We start from the raw sequence: 21,684 nt of genomic DNA, 5'->3' as shown, positions 1-21,684 counted from the left end.
ATAAAAATGCAGTTAAAACGCATGCAGCATTTTAGCATAACACATTACAGTTACTATACAGTGGTACCTTGGTTTACGAACTTAATCCATTTTGGAAGTCCATTCTTAAACCAAAGCATTCTTAAACCAAGGTGTGCTTTCCCATAGCAGCGGGGGACTCAATTTACAAATGGAACACACTCAGCATGTCCTGCTTCCAAGGCAAAGTTCACAAACCAAAACACCTACTTCTGGGTTTGCAGCATTCTTAATTCAAGTTGTTCATAAACTAAGCTGTTCTTAAACCAAGGTACCACTGTAACAGGCAGACAAATTAACTGGTCCACCAAGACCCTCAGCAATTTTCTGCTGGTCTTGGGGGTGGGGGAGTTGAGAAGCCCCTGACGTCAACCCTGCAAAAGTGATCAAGTCTCTTATATGAAGCATTGCAACATAGGAAGATGCACCATGCAGAGTCAAGTCAATTAATCTACCTAGCTCAGGATCAGTGGCACTGCCTGGAAACTGTTCTGCAGGGTCTGTGTCACTCTTGGGCCCCGTTTTGAGATGCTAGGGCTTCATCCTGGGACCTTCTGGGTATAAAGCAGATGCCTTACCACCGAGCCATGGCATACTTTTCCCCTGGAGAACTTGGGCTTTCTCATTTCCATTTTTCCATGCATATTTCCTCCGTTGGCCAATTCCTATAAGTGAGAGGGCTTCCAGAACCCACTGCCTGCAAAACCTGTTCTTGCATTTCTTGGAAAGCCAGACAACCTGTCTTCATAAAAAACAACAACCCCAAAACAGCAGCTGCACCCACTGCACAAGTTCAGTTTCCTGTTGTCTGTTGTGGTAGATGCAAACTCTCTTAGTAGGATAATCTTTTGCTGAGGCCTTCTGCTTTTCCGCCATTCTGCAGCATCACCTTAATTTATGGTGTACTATCACTGCAACTGGCCTCCTTACTTGCTCTTCCATTTGATTGTACACCTATCTAATATGTTGTATTTTCTGCTCCTTCGTTTCCTGGCTGTTGGGATTCCTCTCTGGCTTCCGTTCCTGGTTTCAGAACCCTGCATTGCACCACTTCTTTCATCCGGCTCTGGTACTGTTTTGGTTCCTCATTCGTGGCGCCTTGGAAAGGATGTGGGTCCCTATGTGGGGGAAGCTCCTGAAAGAGGATCACATGTAAGAAGCAGTTGTTTGACAGCTAGCAGATTTGACCAATTTCTGTTGAATCAAAGTTAAGGAAGGAGAGGCCATCACATTCAAAGGTAGATTCTTCCATTGTCCCGTCTACAAATGGCCATATTGCAGAAGACTCTATAACCAGTAGGAAACACGTATTCTATTGCTTTTTAAAAAATCCTTTGGGAGGCAGATGGGGGGCTGCTTTGGCTTAATTACACCCCCCCCCCCCCGGTTCCTCTTTTGGTTTTAGGAAACCTGTTGCTTGCATTGTTTGACTATGCTGGGCTGGCTACTTTGCCCAACAATTGTGCTGAATATGGCAAAACAATTACAGTGGCACCTCGGGTTAAGAACTTAATTTGTTCTGGAGGTCCGTTCTTAACCTGAAACTGTTCTTAACCTGAAGCACCACTTTAGCTAATGGGGCCTCCTGCTGCCGCCACACCGCCGGAGCACAATTTCTGTTCTCATCCTGAAGCAAAGTTCTTAACCCGAGGTAATATTTCTGGGTTAGTGGAGTCTGTAACCTGAAGCAAATGTAACCCGAGGTACCACTGTATCACAATTTTTCCTACTAGACACATATTTAAAGCAGTTTTCCCCAACACTGCACATTTATGTATGTTATTTCCACTAATACATACATTTATATGCACACTTTACCCTAACCTGAGGTACTACTTTAGCTAATGGGGCCTCCCGCTGCTGCCGCTCCACCGGAGCACGATTTCTGTTCTCATCCTGAAGCAAAGGTACTATTTCTGGGTTAGCGAAGTCTGTAACCTGAAGCGTCTGTAACCTGAGGTATTTTTTTAATGGGAGGTTGCTGCAACTAAGAGCTGTGTGAGCTTCTGGCTTACATTGTTACTCTCATGCGTGAAAGCAAGAAAGAAATGAGCGTCTTCCTTCCTCCTGGAGGGGCTGTAACAGAGGCTCGTGCAGAGTTCCTGCTTTGCAAACACACATGATCTTGTTTTCTTACAACACTGTGCTCCTTCCCTGGCATGTTATGTGAGGATGGTGTGGCAGAGGAATACCTCCCTCTGCCTGAAACCTTGGGAAGCTGCTGCCAGTCAGAGTAGGCAATGCCAAGCTGCTTGGACCAATGTTCTTTGACTCAGTCCAAGACAACATCATGCATTTGTGTATTTAGGGAGGAAACTCTGTTTCTGAGTGGATTTCTAACCGAAGGAAGATTTCTGTTTTGCTAATTTGAGGGAGGGAGGTGGAGTCAAGTCACTGACACATTACACACAAACACACTCCTTTCCTTGAGGCGTTTTCTGCTACTGGTTTGTTCTGTGCTGATAACCCCTATTTTTCACTCAGAATCCTGCTAGTGTGTTCTGATAGTGCCACTGTCTTCTCCCCAAGCAGTCTGATGATTTTTTAAAAACTACTTATGTGTCTTGAAAGTGACAAATTTGTGTCCTGTGCAGGCCTAGAAAGAGAGATACACAAATAAGTTACTATGTGGAAGATAATGAGTCTCTCATCTTAAATGGCTTGTTTGTACAGTGACTTGGTCTTGCTTTATCTGTTCATAGTGGGAACTTCTAAAATTTAGGGAACGAAGGAGCCGCTCATTACCAGCAAAGTTTTGTAACTAAAACCTCCCCCGCTGCCCCAGTAAGGTTCTATAAACTTTTTAAAAGTTGCTGCGTTAGGTGACATAATAGAAGCTTGTTTTCAAAATGCACAGAATAGTGAACCGGGATTATTTATAAAATATAGTTTTATTATTTATCAAAGTGCAGAGACACAAAGAGCACCTTTTAAGGCTGCAATCCTTTGCACATTTACCTGGGGATAAGTCCAATCGAACCTTGACTTTCTGACAGTTAGAGCTGTTCGACAGTGGAACAGACTTCCACAAGAGGTAGCGGACTCTCCTTCCTTGGAGGTTTTAAAGCATCTGTCATGTATGATCTTGTTGAGATTCCTGCATTGCAGGGGGTTGATCTAGATGACCCTTGGGGACCCTTCCAACTCTACAGTTCTGTGCTTCTATGAATGTCACCTTGCAAAACAAATGGAGTAGTGCAGCCATCCCAACCATATGTGTTGGGAACGCACTTCCCACCAGCTCCAGCCAGCATGAGTGTATGATCCTGTGGCTGCTGGGAGTCCCAACACATCTGGAGGGCACCAGGTTGGAGAAGTCTGGAGAAAGAAAGCAAAAACCTTTGGGCTACATCCCACTCCCATGGGGAGGGGGGAGGCTTAAGCAGCTGCTTGGCATCCTTTCCTCTCTGCTGTTTTTACACATGCCACAGTTAGCCAGTTAAAAGTGTGCCCAAGTGGCAAGGGTGCCAGTGGTAAAGTTGCGTTGCCAGCTTAGCCCGCCTGAGTTCAAAGTGTCGGGTGCCCTGCTGGATTTTGCAGTGCCGTCTTCAAATGCTGAGTCAGCAGATCGTCCTTCCTGCATCTGTGGTCTTGTAGGGAGTTTGAGATCAGCTCCTGCTGAACATATGTATCTGTTTACTTGTTGCTGCGTATATGAGCCTCGGAAGCTTCTGTCTGGCTGTGCTTCATTTCTATACTTAGATGTGCAGGTGTTCTGACCAGCCTGGGAGGGATGCTACATTAAAAGTGGAGCACATGGTTCAAATCTTTGTTTACTCGGGTGAGGGAAACATGCACTCTGCAAATGCTCCAGGGTCCTCTTGGCACTGACGTATTACTCAATAAGTGTTTCAAAGTAATGTGTGTTGCCTTGCTTGCAGTCCTCACCAACAGCCCTGTAAAGTAGGGACAGTATTGGCATCGCCCAGTTTGCAGATAGGAGCACTGAGGCTAAGCCGAGAGAGACTGACTTGCTTAAAGCACTCGTCCCCCGTTAGTTCTTGGGAAAGGTTCCAGGGCTATACCTTGGTGCGCCTTAAGCCCTGGAGGTTTTTAAATAAACAGGGCAGTATTCTGCAGGGAGGAGGTTGCGCAGATGTTGCCCAAAACTTTCAGGCAGGAGTGCCACTGGACGGGATTGCAGTGTATGTTTTAAAACCGCACTGCTCAAGCCTCGAGGGGGAATGTTCTTTCTCACACTCCTGTGCGCTTGCATTCTCATAGTGTGCAAACATTTTAATAAAAATGTGATGCAAAGATAGCCAGCGTCCTCTAGATAAGGCAGTGACTGACTCTCTGCAAGGGGATGCTGGGTGCCCCCACCCTGCCGAAGGAGGCAACAGCAGCTTTGCAGGCAAATACAATATGGGGGTGGAGAGGGGGTTATGCAAAGGAGCTTCCGGCTTCTCGGGTTGCTGCCTCTTCCTTGCTGCAGGGCCAATCAGTGGCGCTGGAGGTGGCACCTACTGAAATGGGCGAAGGAGCTGTTAGGTGTGACTGACGCAACTGTCCTCCTCTCTTGCTTGTCCTAGCTTTGAATCATCTGCAAGGAAGTTCAATGATTCATTCACTAGGGGGGGAAACCCCAACTAGGACTTCCTGGATAGCAAGCATTTTGAGTGTGGCTCGAGTTTCCCCTACTCACCATGTGTTACTGCATCAAAAAGATGCAGTAACCTTACTTGACGGGAAAACTCCCCAGTTAGGAAGGAAGTAGCATCCTCCCCTGTGTTTCAGAATCTGCAGCTGTGAGCTTTGAGTGATACTGTTGTTTCTGCCTTAGGATGTGAACATCGGCTTGTGGGGAAGTGTTAGTGTTTTTTTGTACCTGGAACTGTGCTAGGCACTGCTGCTCATAGACCATCCACGTGGTCCTGTCTTTGCAGAGAGTGTTTTCAAGTCTGCCTTAGAGGCCAGGGTGTGATGGGGGGGGGGGAAGAGATGGGCCAGGGAAGAGCTGGGTGGCAGCAGAGAGATCCAGGTACAGTATAGTTTGGAGAAAAGTCCTCAATCTTCTTTCTCACGTTTATATGCTACAGGATGAGCCCTGAAGGGGCCCCAAAGTGGCTCTCAGTTGCCTTGTGTATCCGTGTTGCTTTTAAAACAGTTACCAGCTTAATGAAACCAAAAATAAGGTGGGGAGAGTGCTCTGGTCCTGCTTGTGGGCACCTCGGAGGCACCTGGTAAGAACAGGATGCTGGACTGGATGGGATTCTGATCTAGCAGCCAGGCTCTTCTTGCATCCTCAGTCAGAATATTCTGAAACGGAACCAGTGCAATGTCTGCTGCTTCCCTAGAGTCTTCCTCCAGAGCTCCCCAGCTAGAGAAGAGGCTGAGCTCTCTAGGCTTTCCCTTTGAGAGGGAAAAAGAGCAAGCCTTCAGGTGGAAAAGCTCTCACCAGACAGCACTCTAGAGGAATGTAGAATTGGAAGGAGCGTGCCTATGTGTTTGTGTGCAGGTGCCGGCAGCATGGGTGCATTTATAGTGGAGACAGTTTCAGAGGAAGCAGTCTGCCAAGTGGAGTCCTAGCAACCACAAGCTTCCAAAAAAGTTTGGCCGCAGAAGTGCATCCATGCATTGGCGAGAGTAGTGCAGGTCTCATTTCTTTTGTATGTGTGTGTGTGTGTTTTTTCCCCTGGTGTGGGCAAAGGGATATTCATTGGCCTGGATCCATTTGCACAGATCCTACACTGTGCTTTGCAGGTACAATTCCAGCAGATGATGGGGGTGGTGGAGTTGTGCTGAATGTGGCATTCCAGCTGTGCCTTGCCCTCAATCTTTAGTTTGGTTTATTTCTTTTCCTGTTTCTAAAAAAAAAAAAGAGGGTGGCTTGCGAAGCTCCTACTCCAACAGTGAACTAACCCACCTTGATCTGTTCCTTTCCAGTACTGCTCACAGCTGTCAACTGCTACAGTGTGAAGGCCGCCACCCGCGTCCAAGATGGCTTTGCGGCTGCCAAGCTCTTGGCTCTCGCCTTGATCATCATCCTGGGCTTCGTTCAGCTGGGAAAAAGTGAGTATGTGTGTTTTGCTTCTTCAAAAAACAGGATGGAAGTGGAGGAGAAGGTGGTACAGGGGAAGGGGAAGGGGTGGCAGGTGGTTAGGGAAGACTTCCCCCAAATTCTGGCTCTAGCAGCAGAGGCAGAACAGCTTTAAATACTGTACCTGATTTCGCTGTCTGCAGCTCCAAAAGCTCCAGGAAAGGGAGGCAGATTTAGGGGAGCGCAGCCACTTTAGTTGCACTTGGCATGGAGCAACTATGTTGTAGAATGGAAGACAAGAGGTGGGGGCACCAGATTTTGGCGTTTGGGACCCCAAGGCCTGCCACTGCAGGCAGCCCCCCCTGTTTCTTCTATTTGAGACTAGACTTGATCGCTCTCATTATGGTCCAGGGAAAGCAAAACTGCATTTTCTCTGGTACCTGCAAAAATAGGAGAAACATTCCAGAAAATGCCTTGTAATGACATATCTTTCACTTGGGCAATGTGGTAGTTCTGAGATCTGACCAGATGCTCAGGACAAGCTTTCAGAAAGACGAAATTCAGCAGCTACGGCTATTCCTAGCCTTCATGGATATGAAATGCTAGTGAAAGCTTCATTTGCACAGAGACATCCATGGCACATTTGGTCTCTCTGTTTCTTCTTATTCTAATCTTAAAATTCAGTTCCCTGTATTGTCACCTTCATTTGTGGATTTCATCTCTCCCCCCCCCCCCCCCCGTTTAAACCACTCAGGAAAGTTAGCATTTTTAGTGCGAATTTCTCCGAATAGAGACAATTTTTGTATACAATTTTGACTACTATACAGATTTTGGAAGCAATTTCCTCTAACGTCAGGCATTCTTGTCTGTTACACTCACAAAGTGCATGCATTTTTACTCATATTTCCCTACGGCACACACATTTTTGTACACATTTTATGGTTGCCGGACTGCACTGCAAAAAAATTCAGAGTACAAATGTCGAAGTGTGGGGTGTTCTGGTTTGCGTATTGGTTTAAGGTGTGCAAATTAGGAATTAGCTCATTAAAATGCAAACAACATCAAATGTCTCCCGCATCCTTAACGATGAGCAACCCTTGACAGCCTTTATCTTCCTTCCTCTGGCAATTGCTGTGCTCTCTGCCCCACATCAGCCTTTTATGAAACGAGAGTTGCTTGGGAAGTGCCAAGTTTTCCCCTTGACCCTGTCTGACCTTCCCTGGCTCAGATCTTGTCCTCTTGACTGCATGTACCCTCTGCCCTTCCTGCCTGTATCGCTGTTGTTTTTAGCATGGCAGGACGTGGTGGGCACCTGAGCCAACCCCTCATTCAACAGGGGTCCAGGCAGGCTGGTCACATGGCTTGTGGCAGCCTGTTTCTGCTTTCGCTGCTTGTCTAGGAGAAGAGATCAAATGCCGGGATGGTGTTTCCCTTCTGTGTGTTTTCGCCAGCCGGCGGGGCTTGCTTGGTGCAAAATAGCACACACATGCACACCCCTTCCACTCCCACTTGCTGGATATTTGACTCCCAGAAGAGAGATGCAGGCAGACGAATGACGTCTGTGGGCTGTCAGTACAGGGTAGCCTTCATGAGGAAACTGCGCCCCCTCCTGTCCTTTTGGGGAAATCTAGAAAGCAAGCAGGGGGCTGTTGCCTCCACCCCCATCCAAAGAGATACATATAGAGGATCGATTGCCACAGGATGCTAGAAGTCAGGAAACAGGTGCTTGTAATTTTAACCACACTTGCTTTGCATGCACATGTTCAGTGCTGGTGTCTGTCTTCAGGTAGGGCTGGGAAACTCCTCCTGCCCAAATCCTGGAAAGCTCCTGTCAATCAATGTAGAGTTTATGCTGGGCTAGCTGAACTGGTGGTCTGACTCAATATAAGGCAGCTTTATGTGTTGGTAACATAGGAGTAACGTAGGTTTCCAGGAATTCAGGCATACAGTTTGTGCCTTCTTCTGTACAAACCCAGAAGCTTGTCAGTAGCCATCAGCAGAGGCCTTGCTTCACATCTTGCCACCTTTCGGCTTTTCCCTACCGACGCCTAGATGAGTCCCGGGCCCTTGTATGACCTCCATGGTGCATGTGTTTATGTTTCCTGTCAAAAACGAACATTGGAAGAGCCCTGCTGGATCAGATGAGAGGCCCATGGAGTCCAGCATCCTGATCTCACAGTGACCAACCAGATTACCCATGGGGAATCCACTAGTGGGACCCAGAGTGCAGCTTAAGATTTCCAGTAACTAGTGTTCAGAGGCTCTCTTTCTCTGACAGCGGAGGTGGGGCAGCAGCCATCAGGGTTAGCAGATAGCCTCACCTCCCATGAATTTGTCTTCTTAAAGCCCACCCAAGTTGGTAGCCATTGCTACATCTTGTGGGAGCAAATGTCGTAGGTGATCTATGTCTGAAGAAGTCCTGAATTTTGTGTCTCCTGGATCTTCCGGCTTCCGGCTTAATTGGATGACTCTCTCTCTCTCTCTCTCTCTCTCTCTCTCTCTCTCTCCCATCCCCAATTAGTAGGCATTGGTAGCCATAACCATGACTGTTCTGTTTTTATTTTGTTAAGGACTGGAAGGTCTAAATGGATTTTTGTTTTAGTTACAGCCCTGGTCTTCAAGTGTTATGCGGTGTGTGTGTGTTTACAGATGGAGACTTGTTTTGCTGCTCTCTCTGTCTTGCACACTCTTGTTTATTTTTGTGCGTGCTTAACTTCACAAGCTGCTTTCAAGCATCTTGCAGCTTACAAGCGGTCTAGAAATGCAAACAAATAAATGGAGCTTAATGAAGCAGTTCTGTCCAATGAAGACACAAAGGGATAAAAAAAGAGCCTGTCTCTTAAGTTGAAAGATTTTCTTCCTTCCTTTCTTAGCATCTCAGCATTTTAAAAGAAGAAAGCTAACTTTGTTAATTGTGTTTGTTCCCTTCTAAATGGAAGAGCCTCGTGACACAAACTCTCGAAATGTCTTGCCAACCCGGACCTGGTTGGTGTCAGCACAGATCTCTCTGCTCAGCATTTTTCAGTATTTTTTGATAAACGGATAAGAAGCGGATGGGAACTTTTGAGGGAGGAATTCCTCCCTCTGTAAAACAAAACAGAAGGTTGTTGGGGGGGAGGAAGGGAGCCCCTCTATTCTGGAGCAATATAAGGGACACTTGTTTAACAACAAAGGATTCAGAAGGAATTCTCCACTTCTCTTTGCCCTCTTCGGAACTTGCAAGATATTATTTTTCCTTTCCCTCTTCTCCTGTTACTGCCTCCCCCTGTAATTGCCTTGTGACCTTTGGGCAGTTTTTCAGTGGTGATACTTGCAAAACACACTTCTTTCTTCTTCCCACCCCTTCCATATTGCATAGGGTGCTTTGCTCAACTTATTTCCTCCTTTAAGGTGGGCTGTCGTTAATGGCCATGGAATGCCGGCATCACCTTTTGGGCTCTATGCTAATAATAGCCCTCCTTTAATATCTCCAGAGATTCCTTTCTCACTCACAGGAATCTGCCTCAAAGGTCTTCTCTGCATCTCAGGTCATGGTTATGCAAGCAAGAAATCTGCAGACTCACAGCTGTAAACTGACTGTAGATTTCGAAATAGTTGACATTTGTGTTTCTATCACACTCCCCCCCCCCCCCCATTACCTGTGTGCATCAATAAGAACTAGGGAGTTGGTTTCTTTTTCCTAACAAGATCAACACCCCGAGGCACTCAGCTTCTGGAATCTGCACATGATGACAGGTTCTGCGTTCTTGTGCTCTGCCATCACAGAACTCTCGCTTTGTGCACAGGATGCAACCCAAAAAAGGTAACCTGCACATGCTGTGCATAGATAATAATGGGAAAACTGTGTTGTCTGGTTAAGAGCCATTTGGTCTGGTTGTTGGGTTTACAATCTCACCCCTTAATGTGCTGCACTTCACAGTTCCCAGAAGCGATTCACAGTTTTGATTTTTTTGTTTTTAATGGGCATTTAATGCATTTTATATTAAAAACTTTTGTTGAGGTGGTTCACAGGTCTTATATGCACAAAATAGCCATTAAAACAACCTTGAAACCATCAAATACAATAATATAACATCAAAGAGGAGCTATACATTAATAACCAAGTAGCGAGAACAGAAAAACTAAGTATGCAGGCAGATCCTAATCCGACTTTTGCCAGCCTTCTTCCCTCCAGATGTTTGTCCTGCCCCAGCCCAGCTTTCTCAGCCACCACATCAAACCCCCAAAATGAGATTCTTCCTCACCTCATGGCTTTTCTCTCACTGTGTCTCAACAGAAGCCCTATATCAGGGCACTCCCATCTTCTCTGGATCCGCATTGCACCATTTTTCCTGCTTGCAAAGCGGCCTTTGCCAACCCTGGTGCTCTCCAAATGCTTTGACATACAATTCTCATCAGCCCCAACCAGAAGAGCCACATGATCCTGGGCTACAACTTCCACCCTCCCTTCTGCATGCTGATGGGAGCTGGAGTCCAAAAACAATGGGAGGGCTGCAGGTTCCCTAGCCCCGACCCCAGTGAATGGAATAGTTTTGATCTGCTGACAAAATGATGCTGAAGTCAGCACTTAGCTCTGTGGGGAGCATTCCATAGCAGGACTCTTTTCTCTGGTCACCACTTACGAAGGGAGGGGTACCCAAAGGCCTTGTGCTGTTCTAGATAATTGGGCTGGGGGGCTGGGAACAATAACCTATTCCCACCTCCCTTTGAGAACAGAGATCTTTCCAGTAAAATGTGCACCTTTTGTGTTTTCAGTGGCCCAGTGAGTAACCGCTAAAGGAAGCATTAGCATCAAAATTTGTAATGGCAAAGATGCATAAAAACCCACCTCTTCTTCTACTAAGTTGGCTTGGGCAGGGATGGTCTGGCCACAGCAATTCATGCACTGGTAACTTCAATGTGCTATATGCAGGGCTAACCTTGGGCCTGGTCCAGAGGTTCCAGCTGGTGGGAAATGCTTTGGCAAGACAGTTGATGGGAATGCACTGTTGCCAGCACATAACTCTGGTGCTCAAAAGCTTGCACTGGCTGCCTGCATGCTGCTGGGCCAGTTTCATTGTTCTTGTATTCAGCTACAGGCCCCTTAACAGCTTGAGTCCAGGATGTTTCAAGGGCAGCCCAAGCCCTTACATCCCTGCGTGATTGTTGAGGTCTGTTAGTGGTCCTCCGTGGCTCAGACGTATGGCTCATATCCACCAGAAGCTGTGTGCTCAGTATCATGGGCCTGATTTTGCAGATCTCTCTTCCAGTTGAGTTCAGACAGGACAGCTCCCTGTTGAACTTCTGGCATCTACCGAAAACGTTTTATTCAGCACTGGCATTTTTTATCTTTTCTATATTGAATTTTTTGGGCACTGCTTAGAGACAACTGTAGGTATTTAAATTGTTTAAATAAAAAAAAATTAAGTTCTGGCTGCTTTTGCATGTCTTTGAACTAAATAATTTTTCAGGTCAGCAGTCAGACCCAGCTTTGCAGTAAAGCCATTTTTCTCCCGCCTTCTGGGGCTCTTCTCCTGAGCTTCTGCTGAACAGATGCAGGGTCATTTAAGGACACTGCAAGTGCGCTTAGCTTTGGTTGCTCTTCATGGGAAGCTTAGGTGTGTGACTTTGGCTGAATGTCTTATTTTTAAAAAAGGTGTTTTACACATCTGTCACATAGATGGGGAAGTTGCAGCCTTCCACATGTCGCCCTCCCAACTCCTTTCACCCTTGATCACTGGCTGGAGGTGCTGGGAGTTGGGAGCCCCCGGTAACAATTTCATTACATGCCCTTGTTTTTTAAAGTTTGATTTTATCAGTATTTTGGATAGCTGTGTTACACTATTTTATGCTGACCTCTTTGATAGTTTTCTTTTCAAGCCCGGATAAACACTTTTGTAATTGTCATGTGGTTCAGACAGCTTAGCATGATCTCAGCATTGCTTTTTTTGAGATGGTTGCCTAAATAATGAAAAGTTGAAAGTAAACGAGGAGAAAAACAACACATTTCATCAGGTGTGATTACATACTTAATTACTTTACTCCATCTATTAGAAATTATATTAGTATAATCAAATACAAAAGACACACACAGGAAATCAGTAAAGAGAGGTGGAGAGAAAAAAGCCGATGATAGTAATAATAACTACAATTTGAGGATTTAAGTGGTTTATAAATTTTGGGGTGTGTGAAATTGGACTAGGAATAAAATGTGCCCTTTACACTCCATAAGAAGGATCTCTTGCAGTGTTGCAAAGGGTTCCAAGGCAGATCATATATATAATTTCTAGCTGAAGGTTGTGCATTTGGGCCGCTCTTGACCATCTGAGGAACCTCATTACCTTGTTCACTCTTGTGAGAGAAATATTTACCTCCAGAAGAAAGAACGCTTTGTCTAATTCGTTTGGCTGGTGATGCTTCTCCCAGGGGAGGCTGGCGTCTTTATTGTACTCAGATTCCCTGTACTGGTGGACAGCGCCCCTTCCCCACCTTTTCCAGCGAGGCTTATCCGACTAATTCCTTGGCTTGGCACCAACGCTGGGAAAGAGGGGATTGTCTTGGATTTTCTTATTAGAAGCAGACCTGAAAGAGATGAGAACAGCCTTCTTTTCTCCTCCTGGATGGATGGCACTTGAGCACAGGCACCAGAGTGCAGAACATCTACACCTGTCACTTTTCCTAAAGTGTGTACCTCCATTTATGACAGTACATGATGCTGCAACAAAACACATGGCAAGGGCAAACTAGAAAGCACTGGAGCCCTGCTTCTGGGTCTTTCCCAAGGAAAAGCAGTGGTGATCTTCAAAAGCAGAAATTTCAGGAATGACATGGGGCTTGTAGACTGGGTTGCCAGAAGAATTGAAGCCTTTGAGCCTGTTGCGCATCCATATTTTGCCCTGTGATCTTATTAGTATTATCAGGTGACCAGTCAGGAACCTTACAGTCCACTTCTGTGTGTTCCTTGGCAAGTGAGCTCGTAGTCAGTGCTGTTTAAATCCATCACCAGATGCAAGCTGCACAGGGTTCTGTTCCACTTGGGATATCCCAGATAATTAAAGTTCTAGCACAAGTCTTTAGGGAGGAGCCTGGAACATAGGAAGCTGCCATATACAGAGTCAGACCATTGGTCCATCTAGACCAGCATTGTCTACAATGACAGGCAGCAGCTCCCCAGATTTCGGACAGGGAACAATCACAGTCTTATCGGGAGATGCCGAGGATTAAACCTGGGAGGGTAGATTCTCTAGCACTGAGCTGCAGCCCTTCCCATAGAATGGAGGGACTTCTTTTCATCCCTCCGTATTGTGGGGAGTGTCCCATTTGTTCCTTCTCTGCTTCCAGTTTCTGATCCAGAAGAGGTCCTTTTCCTCTTATTCCATGACTGCTAAGCAAACTCGGGAGGCTTTGGGGAGGAACTTCCATTGAAAGCTTTTTGGAAGCTCAAGCTCACTTCTTTAGGTGATGCTAAAATCCAAGATTCAGCTTGTGTTGAAAAGCCCCAGAGCAAAAGGCAAAGTGGACTTGGCAATGCCCAAACCCTAAATCACTCCTGATTTGCAAAGTTGAGCTGGCAACATGTTGCGTCGCGCTCTCTGCCGTGCCCGCCTGGCTTCAGGCACCGTGGGCACCCGCCTTTGCCAGCTGGGCACGCCTGGCCCCGCAGGGCCCTCTTTCACCTTGGATAGGATGCTTGAAACCTGTGATTAAAAAGTAGGCAGGCCATATGACACATGCACACTTACCTGTGCAGTTATGCTCCTGACCCTACAGTGCAAGGCTTGGTTAAGTTTCCCTGTTAAGCTTCTCTGGCATTGTTGAGGGCTGTGTAGGCAGCTTGTGGCCTTAGACCAGGGGTGAGGAACTGGGTGCCAAATGCAGTCCCTCCTGGCCTCTCTGCTTAACCCTTGGGGCACCCACCAGGACACCTTCTCCTCTAGTACTTTTGCCTTGCTGCCATGTAAAGTCTTTTGCAATGAAAACACACCTGTCTTAATAGAAGCACAAAGCCAGACTTGCAACTTTGGAATTTCTTCCAGAAGCTCAGTATGGCAGCTGAAATTATATTTGGGGGAGAATTAAGCAGAGTTTGCATCACATCACATCTAGCATGATTTCCTTTTCTACTGTCAGAGCTGCCCCTAGGTCCCAGCTCACAGAGGACCAACGCCAGGCTGTCGTTATGTACAAAAGTCTTTATTGAGGTTCAGTTTCCATTTCAAAGCCGCAGCGCGCAGCTCTACGTCTTAACCCTAGACCGGCGAAGTACCGTCTGAGTCTCCTCCCCTGTGACACCAGTTTAAGATCCTAGCCCTGCTCCACCTTTTCCGCTGCTCTCTCCTCCTCTGGGTCCTCCTGCCCGCTGGGGCATTGCCCTTTCTGGACTCTTCCGACGCTGAGTCGCTCAGCTCCTCCCCCTCCCTCCGGCGGGCTTTAGGACCCGGTTCCCAATCCTCATTCTCTGCTGTACCGCGCTCCTGTACATTTGAACTTGCCTCTCGCGCCAACCCAGTGACCTTCCTCCTGACTGTTACACTACTTCTGTCACTGCTTCCCTCTTCCGGGATACTGGCCGGATCTGACCTCCCCTCCGTTGTCTGACTCTCCGATGGAGGCGTGGTCAGCCCTGCCTTATCTTCTCTCCCTGGTGGGGAATGCACTGGCCCCGATCCTTGGGACTCTTCCCCCCCACTCTGCTCTGGTGGGGAAGCTGGTCCTGATTTCCAACTACTGCTCTGGGAGTCCCTGCTGCCCCCTTGCTCCTGGCCACTGGCACCCCCTTCTGTGAATCTTCCGATTCGCTGGAGAGGCTCATGGAATCCCTCGGTCCACTGTCCTCTTCTGCTACGCTCCCCTCGGATTCTTCCCCTTCGCTCTCCATCTCCTCTCTTCCCTGTGCCTCTGCTCCTGAACCCCTGACATGTGCACATACTTGTCCCCCCCCCCTTTCAAACTGGCACTGCCCTGTGCTGGATTACTCAGTAGGCAGACTAGGAATATCCTTAAGGCACCAGTAAAGCAGGAGCACAAAACAAAAATGAGAATTTTTGTTGGAAACAATTGGACATTTCAAAAAACAACATTGAGGTAGTTATCATGGGAAAAATAATAACATTGTTAGACTTTCTTACTTCTTCTTCTTCTTCTTCTTCTTCTTCTTCTTCTTCTTCTTCTTATACCGCCCTTCATCTGAGGATCACAGGGCAGTTTACAGTTTTAAAACACAAAAATACATAACATAACAACAATCAAAACAATATCCCCCTCTCCTGTTTAAAAGGCAGTTGATTGTTTAACAGCCAAAGTCCTGAGTGAAGAGGACTGTTTTCACTTGGCACCTAAAGATATGTAATGAAGTCACCAGGTGAGCCTCCTCAGGGAGAACATTCCACAAAGGGGGAGCCACCACAGAAAAGGCCCATTCTTGTGCTGCTACCCTCTGAATCTCTCTTTTTATTATTTATCCCCACCTAAACCAAGGGGGCGTCCTACAAGCATAGACTGAAATAATGCGAGGAAATCAGATCCGACCATGAATTGCACAGGACATATATGCATGTAAACATTTTGGCATGCATGTAAGTTTTGTGCCATTTCAGAAATAACACTTTGCGGTTCAGTATTGTTTTTATTTTAACTGTCTATGTGGCGGCAGCATAATCTTCTCAGTGCTTAGGACCTCTAAAGGTCTTAATCCCTCCCTGGCGCTGCCCCTCTCCATGTCTGCAGCAAAGTTGCTATTCTCTGCGCTCTGAGTTGCTCCATCTCTCGTGGGCTCTTGCTGAAACCAAGAACAGCCAGCAAGCTTCCCTTGGGCAAATCTGTACTGCAGATGAAGGTGTTTTGTTCCTGGCTGTGTTGTGAGCCAAGCAAAGACCCTTAATTAGCTTGTGTTCCGTTGGCCTGGAAGCCCAGTTGGCTGGCTTCTTACTTCTTCATCCTTTTGTGGCCTCTGATCCAAATCTTCTGAGCGGCTCAAAAGCCAGAGGAAATAGGCTTAGGGAGAAGCAAGTCAGACTACTGCAGGGCGTTCTGTCTTGAGAGCCAGGAAGAGGACGTGCCATGAGAAAGGCTGCAGCCTTTGGGACTTTTGGTTTAGAGAAAAGGCAAGAAAGAGGTGATACGATGGACGTTTATAAAATGATGCATGGCATGGAGAAAGTGGGCGGAGAACAGATTTTTCTCCCTGCCTCATAATACTAGAACTCGTGGATATGAATGTTGGAAGTTTCAGGACAGATAGAAAAAAGTATTTCTTCATGCAGTCATAGTGAAACTATGGAATTTGCTGCTACAGAAGACAGTGATGGACAACTTTAAAGAGGACAACTTCATGGAGGAGCTATCAATGGCAACTACTTTGATGGCTATGCTCTGCCTCCAGAGGTAGAAGCAGTAATGCTTCTGAAGACCAGTTGCTGGAAAACACAACTGGGGAGAGTGCTGTTGTGAGTTTCCTGCAGGCATCTGGTTGGCCACTGTGAGAACAGGGTGCTGGACTACACAGGCCATTGGCCTGATCCAGCAGGCTCTTCTTATTTTCCCAGGAGTTGCTTTCCACAGCATTGTCTATTGGCCTCAGCCAGCATGGCCAGGCTCCCATCAGCCCCTGCATTACACAGCCATGCCGGCTGGGGCACGTTGTGAAGTTGGCATCCCCAGAAACTGGAGGGCAGCAGACGGGCGAAGGCTGTTGTGTTTTGCAAGCAGGCAGAATGATGCAATGGGGTCTGCTCGAGATGGGAATGCCCTGATTTGGGCCTCTTGTTGGGGCAAAAGCTATCAGATGAGGAAGAATCTCGCTTTGGGGGTTTGATGTGGTGGCGGCTGATGAGGTTGGGCTGAGGCAGGATGAGCCCCACCTTGTTTGTAAGAAGCCTTCCAGACAAAGTGAGGAGCAGGATGGTACAGGATGCCTGGCGTTCGTTCCCAGGCGCTGGCCTTGTGCGAACACCAGGGGCTCTTCAACTTGAGTTAATAATGTGCTTTTAGCCCAGCAGGGGAGGAGGAAATCTGGCAGCCAAGGCCCCATTTGTGTGTGTGCTCGTCTCAGTACATTTTAATAATAGCACTTCATGAGTGTTTGCTAACAAACTTTGCACTCCTAAACTGCAGCGGAGAAGAATTAAGTCTTCCTTTTGTAACAAGGAGAGAGAAGGAAAGTTCATTTTTGTTTTGCCCTGAATTCACATTAGCGGTTTGGGCACTCTTGGATTGGGGTCCTGAATCTCCCCCTACTTTTTTAGGGCAAAGTAGATGTTGGGTACCCTCTTTGAAGCTCTGCAGCTCATAGCACATGCTTCACACTCAGACGGTCTTGGAATTCCAGCCCCCAGTCAGGATCTCAAAATCTGGGGAGCCGCTACCACTCCATGCAGAGCAGGGGCTGGGCAGAAAGTAGAGCTCAGACTATCGGTAGACGTGAACTAGACGTGACTAAGAGTTTTTGACCAGTGCTAGAAACTCAGATATATAAGCTAGACGCCAAATGGCTCCTTAAACCAAAGTTACAGTCACTAAAACGGAATGTCTAGTTGCCATTTGGGGGCAAGACATCTTAAAGTCTTATTTTTTAAATGATGGACTGACTGTGACATCTGGCTACTTCAGCTGACAACCTAGGTTAAGAGCTTTGAGAACTTAAAGAATAAAAGTCATTTGATCCCAGGACAGTCCACACATATCTTGGCCTATTCCAACCTCTCTTTCTTGATGGTGACTGCTCCTGCTCAGGCTGCACAGAAAAAGCATTTTGGTTCTGGAAATTCATTCTGATTGTGCAGATAAAATATAACCAATGGAATTCTACAAGATGTGGTGGTATTAGTGTGTGAAAACAGTCCAGATCCAATGATCCCAGGCATGCACCTCCAGATGGCGGAAATGTCAGGCACCATCCTGGTACCCAGGCATCGTCACTTGGTCACAAGTAGTTGATTCCTTGCTTTTGACTCCTTGTTTAACAAGAGCGGCAAGCAAAGGATGCTTTTCATCCAAAGTGGGCTGCTGAAATTAAAACAAGGAGTGGGCTCTGGGACTGTGAGGTCATTTCAGTTCTCCACAAGTCGCAAGAGGAAGGGGTGTAGCTCAGTGACAGAACATGCAGAAGATCCCGGGTTCACTCACTGGCAGGATCAGGACTGTCTCCTGTCAGAAACTTTGGAGAAGCCACTGCCAGTCAGTGTAGACAACACTAAGTTCTAAAGTTGGGGTAGCTTTGGGCATTTTGTCTACATATATAATTAGCATTCTGCCAGGACCCAAGACCAGCACCCCTGGGACTCTTGGCTCCATCTCAAACCCACTTAGTGTTGGAGATCAGAAGACTTAAGGTGCCTTCGGACCATTGTGGGGGCCTTTGAGGTATTGCCTTCATTGCCTTTTATCTTGTCAATTATATCAACTGTTCCTTCCCCCATTTTAGGCCTACCTATACTCATCTTAAATAATTGCAGTTAATAGCCCCTTTATGCCAGCTATCCAGCCCTGTTAGGACTATGCATCCATGGCATGAAAATTAGGCATTCCAGGCATGAAACAACTCAAATTTTCTTTCTTTCTCCCCTCATCCTCCCACAAAAGAGCCCTTGGGTGGTAATTAAAAAGGACAGGCCACCATTTCCAGCAGTTCTGCCCTTTTAAGAACTGCGGACGGAAGGCTGTTGTTGAAGCTCGTTAATTTTAATTTGGTTAATTTTAGAGCCGAGTGTGGTTGGAGAGGCATCTGAGCTTGGCGCCGTGGTGGGGGAACCTTGGCTTGTCCCAGCAGCTGTTGCTGTGTTGCGAGGGCATTTATGGTTAACTGGTTGAATTAAGAAGAGGGGGCTGGAGGGTGTGCTGGGGAAGAAGGGAAGACTAGCAAGGATGCCTGTAAATGGAGAAGGCCATTTTGAACTGCAGCAGGTGCTTAGGAGGGGGTGGCACCAACCTGGTGGCATCATATTCTATAGCAATGTAAGCACCACCTGTCTCTTGCCATCCTCCTCCAGTAGTTTGTCTGCAGTTAGAAGACCTGTGTCGTGCCCATGGGCCAAAACAGCTACATAGCTTATAACCTTGAGAGCATCAGGTTGATCTTCAGGAAGAAGCTTTTTTAACCTAGCCCTACTACTTGGGGAGATTGGAAGCTGTTCCTGGGATCTTTTCAGGACAGATAAAGAAAGTACTTCTGCACGCAGCATGTAGTCAACCTGTGTAACTCACTCCCACAAGAGGCAGTGCTGGGCACCAACTTGGATGGCTTTAAAAGAACATCAGACCTATTCGTGGAGGAGAGGACTATTGGTGGCTACTTGCCATGGTGGCTCTGCCCTGCCTCCACGCCGGAGGCAGCGATGCTTCTGAATAACAGTTACTGGAAACTGCAAGAGGGGAGAGGGCTCTTGTGCTTGAATCCTGCTTGCTGGTTCCCCACATGGTTGGCCATTGTGAGAGCAGGATGCAGGCCTAGACGGGCCATTGCCCTGGTCCAGCAGGCTCTTTGCTTCTTATGTGCAAAATTCATCAAGCCGTATCCAGACTAAATGTAACAGGATTGAACTCACGGTGCACGGTTGAGTCATTGGTGGCATGTCTTTCCCCCGCACCCATGTTGCCACGTGGGGATGAGCAAGCCTGAGAACCCTGCAGTTAGCAGGGCCGGTGGTGGAAAGCCTTCAGAGGGCAGGATCCCAGAGATCTCCCTCAACAAAGCCTTCTTTGGAAACGCACTTGCCTTGCCCTTCCGTTGGGCTCTCTCCTCCTCTCCTCTGCCGCCTTGTTCTAGCTAGTGATGCTGGCAGCAGGCCGCCCAGCAAGTAAAAAGCCTAGTGAACTGTTCTGCGTAGTTCATGGAAGAAAGCTGCTTTTGTTGCAAATTTGTCTTCCCCTCCTTTCCCCCTCACCTCATTGTGAGTCGCTGGAATGTGGAGTTTGAGAAAGGGCGAAGAGTTAAACCCCAAATGCAGCCGCAGCGCCCATGTGACTGGGCTCTCTGGGCTCTTAGCGCCCTAAGACAAATCACATGTGAGGCAGCAGGGAGGTCAGGTGGCCAACAGTGACCTTCCCAGATCCCTTTTCTACCCCTCCAGGCGCACCTGGGGGCTCCGTCTTCAGAAGGGAGCCAGGAAACGGGAACTCCTATGTTCTCAGCCTCCCTGTTCTGGAGGAGCCTGGGCTTGGCCTCCAGATCAAAAGGCATGAAAAGAAACGTCCACCGAGACGTCTTCAGAACTAAAATAAACGCAGCAAACGTGCTGGAAGTGTCTTCAACAATTGAAGACCACCCCCTCCCCTCCTCTCCCCTTATATATATTTTTTCCTGGGCTGTTTCCATTCAAGAACAGATGAATAACAGGAACTCCAAATATTTGGACCCTTCCCACAGTTGACAGGGACGTGAGCACTTGAGGGTTTTCTTGGGCGCCTTGGGAACTGGATGAATCCTTTATGTCCTCACCAAGGTGGGGGGTGTGGGGGTGTGTGACTGCAGCACTTTGGTTGAAACTTTGTGCTCCTCTTGCCTTGAAAATCCTTGTGGGGCTGGCCTCTGGGGCTGAACTGTAGCCTCTGTCACTCTGCCAGAAGCCGTCTTTGCAATTGCTTCCTCAGAGCTTAAGATGAGAAATGACAGAGTTGCTGCTTGGTTAAGATTGTAGCAGGCATTCTGGGTGGCATGGGACGCTTGGGCACTTGGGTTCAGTTGCTCGGGGTGCCTTGCGGACATGATCCAGTTTGCATGCCAAAGGCCTCAGGTTCCCTTTCCGGCAAATCCCAGCATTGAAGGGCAGAGCTCAGGGGCAGAGCGTCTGCTTTGCACGCAGAATGTCCTTGGTTCAGTCATAGGCATCTCCAGGTAGGACTGGGAATGTTGCCAGTCTGAAAACACCAGAGAGCTGCTGCCAGTCAGTGTGGGCAGTACTGTGCTGGATGAACCGGTAGCCTAACTCTGTTCCTTTTTGTATTGGGGAGAGAATTGTTTCCTTGGTATGGAACATAAAGAGGAAACGGAAGGGCTGCTTTAGGTCAAAACCGTCTGGCTAGCTAATCTCTTGTTGTTTGGACCCCCTTCTTCCTTGGATGTGGACCAGGGCTGGGGAATCATTTTTCAGCCTGAGAGCCACATTCCCTTCTTTGGCCACCTTCTGAGGGCCACGTGCCGGTGGTGGGCAGGGCCAGAGATAAAGTGGGTGGGGCAACAATGGTGAACTTCACCTTTCTACAGTAGGCTGGTTTCCACATACAAGCATCCCCTCTGTCCAGGCAAGCAAAAGCACTAAGGCAACAGTCAAGCAGAAGATCCTTGGTTCAGTCCCTGGTATCTGCAGGTAAGGCTAGGATAAACTCCTACCCGAAACCTCTGCCTGCAGCCAGTGTAGAGATAAAACTGAGCTAGGTGATTCTGTATAAGGCCCTTTCCTTTTTTTCTATTGCGTCCAGCATAAAGCTGCTCACCCATTTAGAAGAAATGTATTCTTAGAGCTTCAGCCATAAAAAGGGCTCGCTGAAATGGAGACACTGTATTTGAACACCTTGTGGTTTTTGTCCCCCCCTCCCCCTGCGTTTTTACCCTGTGAAGATGGTCCTGGAATCCTGAGCCCTGACCACTCCTTTGATGGCACGAAATTGGAGGTTGGGAACATCGTCCTGGCCTTGTATAGCGGTCTCTTCGCATATGGAGGCTGGTGAGTTCTGTGTTCAAGCATCCTAGGCGCACATCCGCACTTGACATT

At 47.5% G+C, this 21,684-nt stretch overlaps 1 protein-coding gene across 1 annotated transcript in view; it reads left to right on the top strand.

Moving 5' to 3' along the window:
- Positions 1–21,684, top strand: part of SLC7A5 (solute carrier family 7 member 5) — a 48,689-nt gene that overhangs the window by 13,091 nt on the left and 13,914 nt on the right. Inside the window, exons 2-3 of the mRNA XM_079988846.1 lie at positions 5,905–6,030; positions 21,531–21,636. Coding sequence (XP_079844972.1) covers positions 5,905–6,030; positions 21,531–21,636 — 232 coding nt within the window. The remainder of the gene's footprint in view (positions 1–5,904; positions 6,031–21,530; positions 21,637–21,684) is intronic.

Source organism: Podarcis cretensis, assembly GCF_951804945.1.
Source record: "Podarcis cretensis genome assembly, chromosome: 8".
NCBI lineage: Eukaryota > Metazoa > Chordata > Lepidosauria > Squamata > Lacertidae > Podarcis > Podarcis cretensis.
This window is presented reverse-complemented; position numbering and strand designations above follow the sequence as displayed.